This window comes from Argentina silus (genome assembly GCF_951799395.1).
Source record: "Argentina silus genome assembly, chromosome: 1".
Taxonomy (NCBI): domain Eukaryota; kingdom Metazoa; phylum Chordata; class Actinopteri; order Argentiniformes; family Argentinidae; genus Argentina; species Argentina silus.
Window position 1 is genome coordinate 350757 of NC_139655.1, and position 12500 is coordinate 363256.

Consider the following 12500-nt stretch of genomic DNA (forward strand, 5'->3'; position numbering starts at 1 on the left):
TACCAGTAGCAGCAGTACCAGTAGCAGCAGTGGTAGTAGTAGCAGACCAGACCGGACCGGACTAGACCAGTCCTGACCAGACCAGACCAGACCGGACCCTGCTGTGTTTACATGTTAAGTCATTTAGCTTATCCAGAGCCACTTATAGTATGTGAAACAACTATACACCTGTGTGTGTGTGTGTGTGTGTGTGTGTGTGTGTGTGTGTGTGTGTGTATGTGTGTGTGTGTGTGTGTGTGTGTGTGTCATTTGAGAGTCATTAAGGCTTGTCTGTGTCAGGACGTTGCCTCCTGTCTTATCAACCCAGTGACCTCTGACCTCTACCTAGTGACAGGGGGAAGCATGTGAGATTATCACACACTGTCACTCCCAGCGGAACCTCGCGTCTCCATGACGACCCCTGGAGCCCCATGGGTGTGATTGGCCGGTGAGAGGAGATACTCAGGTTCAGTACTGAGATGAGAGACTCTGGTCTACTTGAGGGCAGGTGTGTGTGTGTGTGTGTGTGTGTGTGTGTGTGTGTGTGTGTGTGTGTGTGTGTGTGTGTGTGTGTGTCTGTGTCTGTGTCTGTGTGTGTGTGTGTGTGTGTCTGTGTCTGTGTGTGTGTGTGTCTGTGTGTGTCTGTGTGTGTGTCTGTGTCTGTGTCTGTGTGTGTGTGTGTCTGTGTGTGTCTGTGTGTGTGTGTGTGTCTGTGTCTGTGTCTGTGTGTGTGTGTGTGTCTGTGTGTGTGTGTGTGTGTGTGTGTGTGTCTGTGTGTGTCTGCCTGCTGTCACATATACAGGGTCAGTCACACATGTTTAGTAAAATAAAATTAAAATTAAACAAGAGAAACATTTAGAGATTTTAGTTTTTCCATTGCGGAACATGTTGCTGTTCCAACACACACACACACACACTGTGTTGTACCTGGTCCTCTGTGTCTCAGTTGGTAGAGCATGGCGCTAACAACGCTTAGGTTGTGGGTTTGATTCCCGCTGGGACCATATATACTGACATGTATGAACTCACTGCAATGTAAGTCACTTTGGATAAAAGCGTCAGCTAAATGGCAGATATTATATATTATTGTACCTCCTGACCATGCAGTATGTGTGTTGTACCTCCTGACCATGCAGTATGTGTGTTGTACCTCCTGACCATGCAGTATGTGTGTTGTACCTCCTGACCATGCAGTATGTGTGTTGTACCTCCTGACTATGCAGTATGTGTGTTGTACCTCCTGACCATGCAGTATGTGTGTTGTACCTCCTGACTATGCAGTATGTGTGTTGTACCTCCTGACCATGCAGTATGTGTGTTGTACCTCCTGACCATGCAGTATGTGTGTTGTACCTCCTGACTATGCAGTATGTGTGTTGTACCTCCTGACCATGCAGTATGTGTGTTGTACCTCCTGACCATGCAGTATGTGTGTTGTACCTCCTGACTATGCTCTGTATGTTGACTTCCAGGTTGATCACGAGAAGTTGAATCACATGAGCGATGTTGTCACTTCCTGCCATGACGAGGCATTTGCCGAGGGCAGCACAGAGGCCGGCCAGAATGAGGGTAAACCATCTATCTGCTGTCGACCAGGGGAGGCTGGTGGAGGTAGGAATCGGAAGACAGGCTCGTTGTAATGCATGAAACGGATTTGTGTTTGATACCATTCCTCATTCTGTTCCATACAATGGGTCCTCCGATTTCTACCTCCCTCCACCAACCTCCCCTGCTATCTACCCATCAACATGTCTGTTATTAACATGTCTATTAACATGTCTGTTATCAACATGTCTATTAACATGTCTGCTATTAACATGTCTATTAACATGTCTATTAACATGTCTATTAACATGTCTGTTATCAACATGTCTATTAACATGTCTGCTATTAACATGTCTATTAACATGTCTATTAACATGTCTATTAACATGTCTGCTATTAACATGTCTATTAACATGTCTATTAACATGTCTAAGGTTTTGATTTGGTGTCTAGGCGACTGTTATGACATCACCCTACTAAAGTTAAGATAAAAAAAATAGTTAAAGTTAGGTTAAGGGTTAAGGTTAGGTAAGGGTTAAGGTTAGGTAAAGGTTAAGGTTAGGTAAGGGTTAAGGTAAGGATTAAGGGTAGGGTTAAGGTTAAGGGTAGGGTTAATGTTAGGGTTCCGGTTAAGGTTAATGTTAAGGTTAGGTAAGGGTTAATGTTAGGTAAGGGTTAAGGTTAGTGTTAGGTAAGGGTTAATGTTAGGTAAGGGTTAATGTTAGGTAAGGGTTAAGGTTAGTTAAGGGTTAAGGTTAAGGTTAGGTAAGGGTTAATGTTAGGTAAGATTTAAGGTTAGGTAAGGGTTAATGTTAGGTAAGGGTTAAGGTTAGGTAAGGGTTAAGGTTAATGTTAAGGTTAGGTAAGGGTTAATGTTAGGGTAGGGTTAATGTTAGGGTTCCGGTTAAGGTTAATGTTAAGGTTAGGTAAGGGTTAATGTTAGGTAAGGGTTAAGGTTAGTGTTAGGTAAGGGTTAATGTTAGGTAAGGGTTAATGTTAGGTAAGGGTTAAGGTTAGGTAAGGGTTAAGGTTAATGTTAAGGTTAGGTAAGGGTTAATGTTAGGTAAGGGTTAATGTTAGGTAAGGGTTAATGTTAGGTAAGATTTAAGGTTAGGTAAGGGTTAATGTTAGGTAAGGGTTAAGGTTAGGTAAAGGTTAAGGTTAATGTTAAGGTTAGGTAAGGGTTAATGTTAGGTAAAGGTTAAGGTTAATGTTAAGGTTAGGTAAGGGTTAATGTTAGGTAAAGGTTAAGGTTAATGTTAAGGTTAGGTAAGGGTTAATGTTAGGTAAGGGTTAAGGTTAGGTAAGGGTTAAGGTTAGGTAAGGGTTAAGGTTAAGGTTAGGTAAGGGTTAATGTTAGGTAATATTTAAGGTTAGGTAAGGGTTAATGTTAGGTAAGGGTTAAGGTTAGGTAAGGGTTAAGGTTAATGTTAAGGTTAGGTAAGGGTTAATGTTAGGTAAGGGGTTAATGTTAGGTAAGGGTTAAGGTTAAGGTTAGGTAAGGGTTAATGTTAGGTAAGATTTAAGGTTCGGTAAGGGTTAATGTTAGGTAAGGGTTAAGGTTAGGTAAGGGTTAAGGTTAATGTTAAGGTTAGGTAAGGGTTAATGTTAGGTAAGGGGTTAATGTTAGATAAGGGTTAAGGTTAGGTAAGGGTTAATGTTAGGTAAGGGTTAAGGTTAGGTAAGGGTTAAGGTTAGGTAAAGGTTAAGGTTAATATTAAGGTTAGGTAAGGGTTAATGTTAGGTAAGGGTTAAGGTTAGGTAAGGGTTAATGTTAGGTAAGGGTTAAGGTTAGGTAAGGGTTAAGGTTAATGTTAAGGTTAGGTAAGGGTTAATGTTAGGTAAAGGTTAAGGTTAGGTAAGGGGTTAATGTTAGGTAAGGGTTAAGGTTAGGTAAGGGTTAAGGTTAGGTAAGGGTTAAGGTTAAGGTTAGGTTAGTCCCTCTTAGCATCTACTGACCCCTGACCCCTGACCCCTACAGACCCTGTGGGTCCACAGACACCAACCGACGGACGGGTGGTCGTCATGGGCAACCAGAAGACCTCCGCCATCGAGAAGCTGGAACGCGTACGCAAGTGGAGCATAACTACATACAAGGTGAGGGAGGGAAGGGGGGGAGGGAGAGGGGGGGGGGTGGAGGGAAGGAGAGAGAGAGAGGCAAGTAAACATGACACCTGGATGCTGTTCAACTCCATTGTGTCAATGTTCCTCCTTCTATCTGTCCTCCCCGCCGCCTCTCCCCCCCCCCTCTCTCTCCGCCCCTCCCCCTTCTCTCTCTCCCCCCCTCCCCCCTCTCTCTCCCCCCCTCCCCTTCTCTCTCTCCCCCCCCCTCTCTCTCCGCCCCTCCCCACTCTCTCTCCCCCCCTCCCCCCTCTCTCTCCACCCCTCCCCCCTCTCTCTCTCCCCCCCCTCCCCCCTCTCTCTCCCCCCCTCCCCCAGTGCACCAGGCAGGTTCTGTCAGAGAAGATGGGACGTGGTTCTCGCACGGTGGATCCGGACCTCGACACCCGCGTGGACATTCTCCGCGACGACCGCCGTCGCTACGACAACGTGACCCGCCTGGCGCAGACGCTGGCCACGCAGCTGGCCCAGGTCACGCTGACCCAGAAGACACTGGGGGACGCCTTCGCCGACCTCAGCCTGAAAACACCACCGCTGCATGTGAGTCTAAAACAAACAGTATATAGATACACTCACCGGCCACTTTATTAGGTACACCTGGTCAACTGCTCGTTAACGCAAATATCTAATGGTGTGGGGGATATTTTCTTGGGCCCCTTGGTGGAACGGGAGATTCACATCATGGATGTGCAGCCGACACATCTGCAGCAATGACGCTATCATGTCAATATGGACCAAAATCTCTGAGGAATGTTTCCAGCACCTTGTTGAATCTATGCCACAAAGAATTAAGGCAGTTCTGAAGGCAAAAGGGGGTCCAACCCGGTACTAGCAAGGTGTACTAATAATGTGGCCGGTGAGTGTATATATATATCCATGATGCAAATCTCCCGTTCCGCCACATCCCAAAGGTGCTCTATTGGATTGAGATCTGGTGACTGTGGAGGCCATTGGAGTACAGTGAACTCATTGTCATGTTCAAGAAAACAGTTTGAGATTATGTGAGCTTTGTGACATGGCGCGTTATCCTGCTGGAAGTAGCTATCAGAAGATGGGTACACTGTGGTCATAAAGGGATGGACATGGTCAGCAACAATACTCAGGTAGGCTGTGGCGTTTAAACGATGCTCAATTGGTAAGAAGGGGCCCAAAGTGTGCCAAGAAAATATCCCCCACACCATTAGATATTTGCATTAACGAGCAGTTGTACCTAATAAAGTGGCCGGTGAGTGTATATCAAATCAACTGCTGGAATGTGGTCATTTTTGCACACGCACACCCCCCACCCGAGACCACACACGTGCACACACCCCACCCGAGACCACACACGTGCACACCCCCAGGGAGACAGAGCTCAGAACACAGGGTCAGCCATCTTCGGCACCCCTGGAGCAGTTAGGGGTTCAGTGCCTTGCTCAAGGGCACAATTGCACCTTAGATATGATGCCAGCAACCCTCCAGTCACCTGGGGTGGGGGTCGAACCAGCGACCCAGCGATTGACCGGCCTCTCTAACCTCTAGGCTACCTGCCGCCCAATCTACCTTTCATCTTCCCAGAGGAACTTTCACCCCTGACCCGGGGGTCAGATGGTCCGGGGGTCAAATGGCCCGGGGTCAGATGGTCCGGGGGTCAGATAGGTATTCACCACCCTAATGGTTGCATTAGGATCTGGTGTTAGATCTGTGGCTAAGGACATTCTCTCCCCGCTGTTCTGTATGTCCCTTTGGCTCCTCAGGTAGAGTTTGGTGTGAACGCAGACACCCAGAAGTTCCTGTCCAAGAGCGGAGAGACAGTGGTGGCGGCCATTAACACCTTCACTACCGACATGAACACGCTGGTCAATAAGACCATAGAGGACACCATGCTCAACATCAAACACTACGAGATGGCCAGGTAAACACACCTGTATCAGTCAGGTAAACAGCCAGGTAAACAGCCAGGTAAACATACCTGTATCAGCCAGGTAAACAGCCAGGTAAACAGCCGGGTAAACACACCTGTATCAGCCAGGTAAACAGCCAGGTAAACACACCTGTATCAGCCAGGTAAACAGCCAGGTAAACACACCTGTATCAGCCAGGTAAACATCTAGGTAAACAGCCAGGTAAACACACCTGTATCAGCCAGGTAAACATCCAGGTAAACACACCTGTATCAGCCAGGTAAACAGCCAGGTAAACACACCTGTATCAGCCAGGTAAACAGCCAGGTAAACACACCTGTATCAGCCAGGTAAACAGCCAGGTAAACACACCTGTAGTCTAGTGGTGTTAGCAGCATGTCGGTGTGTATCTGACCTACAGGGTTGAGTACGATGCTTACCGCTGTGATCTAGAGGAGCTGAACTTGGGTCCCCGTGACGCCTCCACCCTGCCCAAACTGGAGCAAGCCCAGAGAACCTTCCAGGACAACCGGGAGAAGTACGAGAGGGCCAGGGACGACCTGTCAATCAAACTCAAACTACTGGAGGAGAACAAGGTAGGGGGGACTGAGGTGGGGAGAAGGGGGGATGAAGATCTACGATCTCAGTCTCAAAAAAACACACACACACACACACACACACACACACACACACACACTCACACTCACACTCACACTCACACTCACACTCACACTCACACTCTCATAAACACACACACACACACACAGACATACACACACACTCACACACACACACACGCATACACACGTAGTCATTCCCCTCTTCGTGTCTCCCTCCAGGTGAAGGTGCTTCATCAGCAGTTGATGCTGCTCCACAGCGCTGTGGCCTCCTCCCACACAGCCACCCACCAGCACCTGGAGCACCAGGCCAACACCAGGCTCAACACGCCCAGGACAGAGGCCCCGTCCTGGCTAGAGGACAGCTAACCTGACCCCCTCCTCCCACACAGCCACCCACCAGCACCTGGAGCACCAGACCCACACCAGGCTCAACACGCCCAGGACAGAGGCCCCGTCCTGGCTAGAGGACAGCTAACCTGACCCCCTCCTCCCACACAGCCACCCACCAGCACCTGGAGCACCAGGCCAACACCAGGCTCAACATGCCCAGGACAGAGGCCCCGTCCTGGCTAGAGGACAGCTAACCTGACCCCCTCCTCCCACACAGCCACCCACCAGCACCTGGAGCACCAGGCCCACACCAGGCTCAACACGCCCAGGACAGAGGCCCCATCCTGGCTAGAGGACAGCTAACCTGACCCCCTCCTCCCACACAGCCACCCACCAGCACCTGGAGCACCAGGCCAACACCAGGCTCAACACGCCCAGGACAGAGCCCCCCCCCAGAGGACAGCTCCACCCCCACCTCATCCCAAAATAGGTTGCCATTAGGCACAGATCTAGGATCAGCTTAGCCTCTCCGAATGCTAACCCTGAGTTTTTTCCTGTTCAGGTCATGTGGTGGGGAAAACTCCAGTCCCTGACCAACTGTACAGGTTGTCTTTGTGTTCGTCATAGCCCGGCCCCCACCTACAGCCCTAATCCTCTTAGCCACTCTGTGTGTGTGTGTGTGTGTGTGTGTGTGTGTGTGCGTGCGTGTGTGTGTGTGTGTGTGTGTGCTTGTGTGTTTGTGTGTGTGCGTGCCTGTGTGTGTGTGTGTGTGTGTGTGTGCGTGCGTGTGTGTGTGTGTGTGTGTGTGTGTGTGAGAACTCTGAGACCCCACTCTCACTTCCCACTGTAGGGGATGAAGACTCTGTACTGTAACAGCTCTCTATCATGGCTAGTTAAACCAAAGGACCAAAGATCTGGTGCAGGGGGATGAATTAGTACCGTGTCCATCCATGCATGGATAGAAGACTATGATCTGGTGCAGGGGGATGAATCAGTACCGTGTCCATCCATGCATGGATAGAAGACTATGATCTGGTGCAGGGGGATGAATCAGTGCCGTGTCCATCCATGCATGGATAGAAGACTATGATCTGGTGCAGGGGGATGAATCAGTACCGTGTCCATCCATGCATGGATAGAAGACTATGATCTGGTGCAGGGGGGTGAATCAGTACCGTGTCCATCCATGCATGGATAGAAGACTATGATCTGGTGCAGGGGGGTGAATTAGGACCGTGTCCATCCATGCATGGATAGAAGACTACGTCAGCCTCTCTGGTTGCCTCTCCCAGGTCTTCAGGGCTTCAGTACTGCCTGTGTTTCCTTTGTACCAGGTGAGGCTGGTGGAGGTAGAAATCAGAGGATGGCCTCATTGTAATGCATGGAATGGAATGAGGATTGGGTGAGCCCGTCCTCTGATTTCTACGCGCTACTTCGTGCTGTTACATTCCAAATGCATCAACAGCACTTTCTAATGTCTAATGTGTGTGTTTCCAAAGATGTTCAATCACACACAATGGACAGATTTTCTCCAATAATCAGTATAGAATAGAATACAATAGAATACCATAGAATACCTTTTTTCCCCTGGCACCATGTGTTCTCCGAGGGTGGAGATTAACATCCATGCACGTAACTCGACATTTGAGTAAATCTTGCATTGAGGGGAATTTGCACAATGATTGGAGATCCGTACACAGACGGAGTTAGGATCCCGCCCTCAGGGAACCGTAGAAGGTCCCTCTGTCCTGTTCTGTGGTCCTGGTGTTTAAACCTCCACCCCCTCTTGTCCCAGCAGGGTGGTACGTGGATTCATCTTTCATTTCTGCATCTCTGTTTTTTCCTTTTGCTTTCGTTGCTTATCTCATATCTCACATCAGAATGAATGGTGTGTGAATAACTGTGTACCTGTGGAACTGTGGCCATGTACAAATGAGGATTTCTGTTATCCTGAGAGAATAAAACCAGCAAACAATGCCAAATCGTTGTGATTCTCACATTGTCTTTGTGTTATTGCACGTGGTCCTCTGTGGCTCGGTTGGTAGAGCACGGCGCTAACAACGCTTAGGTTGTGGGTCAGCTAAATGGCAGATATTATTATTATTATTATTATTATGTGGTTGGTATGCTGGGTGTTGAATCGTGGTCATTACCTGTACTGTGAGCAACAACACAACCCTGGGTCGTCTTTGAAGAGAAGGGATGTCATTTTAGTCGTTTCCGTTGATGAACTCTGGGTTCCGTTGAGTTATCTGTCGTATTTCAGTTCTATTCCAGGTGATTAGCTCGTGAACATAATCCCCACGTGGATTCTCCCATAGAAAAATACATAAAACACTCTGGATAGAACAGTTCTATGTATAGAACACTCTGGATAGAACAGTTCTATGTATAGAACACTCTGGATAGAACTGTTCTATGTATAGAACACTCTAGATAGAACTGTTCTATGTATAGAACACTCTAGATAGAACAGTTCTATGTATAGAACACTCTGGATAGAACTGTTCTATGTATAGAACACTCTAGATAGAACTGTTCTATGTATAGAACACTCTAGATAGAACAGTTCTATGTATAGAACACCCTGGATAGAACACGACGATCACTCATGATGACGTCACCTGTCCGTAGGTGTTCTAGAACTTCTACTTGTGTTTACATAGCAACCATCACATGAGCAAACAAAGATATGTTGTGGCTGGTTGCTAGGGCTAGTTTCTTCCCTGTATTTATTGTGTATGTATTTGTTTATCTGTCAGGGACCATGTACAACATAGCAGTGAGCTACTGTATACCCCTGACTAGGCCCTCTGCAACAATATCCCTGTGCTCAACACTGCAGATAGACACATTAGGATGGAGTTCAAAATGTCCCATCCCCATTTAGCTGTGTGTGTGTGTGTGTGTGTGTGTGTGTGTGTGTGTGTGTGTGTGTGTGTGTGTGTGTGTGTGTGTGTGTGTGACAAACATCTCAGTGGACATCAACAAGACTGTGTTTTTATCCACAGGGCAGAGAGGTGACTCACAGTTAGACAATCAGGATACACACACACACACACCCTCCCCCTCCATTCAATAGGCTCACAGCTATTAATATATACAGTATTATACTCATAATCAGTTTGTCCATTGTCTATCTAGGTAGTAAGTGTGTATGTGTATGTGTACACTAACCCTAACCCTAAAATGCAAAAATGCAAAAATGTCATCAACAAATCACTCAATAAGTTGAATTGAGTCCATCTTAATGCAAGGATAATAGTTCATGTAATTTTGGAATTAATATCGTTGTTTTTATCAGGTCTCTGATTTGCATAGGAATCAATTACACACTGTGTGGATCAGGTCGTTATTACAAACTGAGCAAATGGAGAGGAACAAAATTGCTCAGGAATGTGTCCCTGAGGCCTGGGGAGACTTACACAAATCTACAAAGTCATCTCAGTCACTCTTGGTCTATAACCAAATGGCCAAAAAGAATCCCTTAATGGAAGATAATCTATCTATCTATCTATCTATCTATCTATCTATCCCATATCCATAATTGTGTTTGCAACAAGTTCAAGTGATACAGCAAAGAAAAACAAAACATTAAGTTTGGTGCAAATCCAGCACATGCAATGCAGTTTCCGCACCATCTCTCGTGTGAAGAATAGTGGTGCTGCATCAAGTTAGGGGTATGTTTGTCACTGGCAGGGACTGGGGAGTTCGTCAGCATCAAGAGAAAATTATGAAATTTGCTGAGTTGGTAGTGACATTCTAATCTACACAGTTTGTAATTGATTCCTGTGTTACTTTAGGGTTTAGGTTAGGGTTAAAAGGGTTAGGGTTACTTTAGGGTTTAGGTTAGGGTTAAAAGGGTTAGGGTTACTTTAGGGTTTAGGTTAGGGTTGTTAGGGTTAGGGTTACTAGGGTTTAGGTTAGGGTTGTTAGGGTTAGGGTTACTTTAGGGTTTAGGTTAGGGTTAAAAGGGTTAGGGTTACTTTAGGGTTTAGGTTAGGGTTAGGGTTACTTTAGGGTTTAGGTTAGAGTTAGGGTTAAAAGGGTTAGGGTTACTTTAGGGTTTAGATTACGGTTACTTTAGGGTTTAGGTTAGAGTTAGGGTTAAAAGGGTCAGCTTAACCTTTAGTGGGAAAATGCAAACAACCAGTCAGTACAGTATGGAGGAGTGTGTGTGACTGTCACCCACATGGCAAGAGAAGCCCCTAAGTTTAGTGTGCCAAGGGAGGCGCAGGCAGAGCTGTTATCTGCCTCTAACACACACACACACACACACACACACACACACACAGTGCCTCCCTCCCTCCCCCAGCGCTCTCTCCTCTTGCCTCCCCCACCTGAGCACTTCCTCACCGCCTGCGTCCACGCATGCGCGGACCGTCCCCACTACTCTCCCAGCCGGTGGCGAAGCTCGTGCCAGGCAGTCAGGTCGGTCGGTTGGTCGGTGGGGATAGTCTGCGCGCGGGGCGGAATACGACTACACTCGGTAACGAGCTCTACATTTTCCGGTGCATCTCGGCATAGCCACGTTTGCGTGCGCCGTTATTAACGGTAAGTTTCAATTGTTTTAAATCAATCCTCTATGTCCCTGTAACTCGTATCGTTTTTCGGTGTCATGTGGTTCGGTTAGAAGCTTCCTCTGTCATAAAAGATAAGACGCACCACAGAGGGAATACCCTAAACTCCCTCTGTTGTGGGCTGGATGTAGTCAATCATTCAGTGGTCGGTGGAGGGAGGCGTTGTTTTGACTCCGTTGTGTCAAAGCTCCGTAGGGCAATCGGCGATAGCCGGCTCGGTTATACACGATTAAACGCAGGAGGCTGTTACAGCGGCGGAGAGACACCTGCCAGTGCAGCGGTGGTCAGTATAACCTGTTTGATACAGTATAGCCTACTGGTGTGTGAAAGTAAGTCAATTTCATTCACGACAGGCGTGAATCCAGGCGTCTCTTAATCCACTCTCTCTCCCCCCCCTCTCTCTCTCTCCCCCCTCTCTCTCTCTCGGCATAGAAACGGAGGGGATAGTAGCGTCGCTTCTCCGCGATAGAAAGTGTTTGAAGTATAAAACGTAAGTAAGTCGACTTGTGTTGTGTTTTGCGGTTTATGCATGAATAACCTTATGCATGAAAGAATAGCAGTCTGTGTGATGTGAGCGTTCAATTAAAAAAATAAAAAGAAACATTGTTCTTAATGTTTGAGTTGGCGTCCCCTTGTGACGCACTGTACATATGTCATGTGTTCTGTTTACTCGGCTATGTCCCTAAACAGCGACTGTGTGGAAGGTTCGTAGTTTGTTCTCGTGGAGAGATTGCTAGCGCGGTGTCTCTCCGGTGAGCAGGTTGCCTCCGGTGCGCTCGCGGGGGGTTTATGTCACTGATCCCGAGCTCACGGTGAGCCGGGTAGGGGTGTGTGTGGGTGTGTGTGTGTGTGTGTGTGTGTGTGTGTGTGTGTGTGTGTGTGTGTGTGTGTGTGTCTCTCTCTCGCTCTGTCTCTCGCTCTCTCTCCTCCCCCTCTCTCTCTGACGCTAAAGCGAAGTGAAAAGTTAGATATCGGGTCAGAGGATGGCGCGGCCTGCCGGTGCGCATCGCCATGGAGACCCCAGACAAGCTGCGGGGCTGTGTGACGCTGTCTCCCGCTCAGACCAGGTCTAAAAACCTGATACATGTGCGTTTCAGACGGTTGTGAAAAGACAGCATATCTTCACTTGGAGGGGGGGGGGGTAGATTTAGTTAGAAGATACCCTTGTCATTGTATTATTATTATTATTATTATTATTATTACTGCTGCTACTGACACTGCACCCTTGCACTATTACTGTCAACTGTTGTCAGTTATTTTAGCTGCTACAGACATCACACCCCTGCCGTTGTTTTATTACTATTATATTGATTTGTTTGATTGTAGATTCCAGAAGCATTTCACTATATCACTTACGGCTGTATGTTTACGATGCTTGTGTACAGTTTCTTCCTGACATCCACTACCCAAACCTCCGCTAGTCTGCTCTGTGTGTGTGTGTG

The 12500-nt window shown here is 47.4% G+C and overlaps 2 protein-coding genes across 6 annotated transcripts in view; both read left to right on the plus strand.

Annotated features, from left to right (window-relative positions):
* The window catches only part of LOC310811507 (arfaptin-1-like), a 14355-nt gene extending 6810 nt beyond the window's left edge, over positions 1-7545 (plus strand). For 2 of the 3 annotated variants that reach the window (XM_083679691.1, XM_083679689.1), the window contains exons 3-8: positions 1452-1590; positions 3506-3621; positions 3964-4185; positions 5382-5539; positions 5950-6124; positions 6368-7545. In XM_083679691.1, coding sequence (XP_083535817.1) covers positions 1452-1590; positions 3506-3621; positions 3964-4185; positions 5382-5539; positions 5950-6124; positions 6368-6514 — 957 coding nt within the window. In that variant the 3' untranslated portion in view covers positions 6515-7545. The remainder of the gene's footprint in view (positions 1-1451; positions 1591-3505; positions 3622-3963; positions 4186-5381; positions 5540-5949; positions 6125-6367) is intronic. The other variant, XM_083679690.1, reaches the window with a different exon arrangement.
* A 3361-nt stretch (positions 7546-10906) lies between these two features.
* LOC310806389 (uncharacterized protein) overlaps positions 10907-12500 on the plus strand; it is a 30527-nt gene continuing 28933 nt past the window's right edge. For 2 of the 3 annotated variants that reach the window (XM_083672466.1, XM_083672468.1), the window contains exons 1-2: positions 10936-11032; positions 11491-11548. The gene's annotated coding sequence lies outside the window, so the exon portion shown is untranslated. Of the gene's footprint in view, positions 11033-11490; positions 11549-12500 lie in introns of all 3 variants that reach the window. The other variant, XM_083672467.1, reaches the window with a different exon arrangement.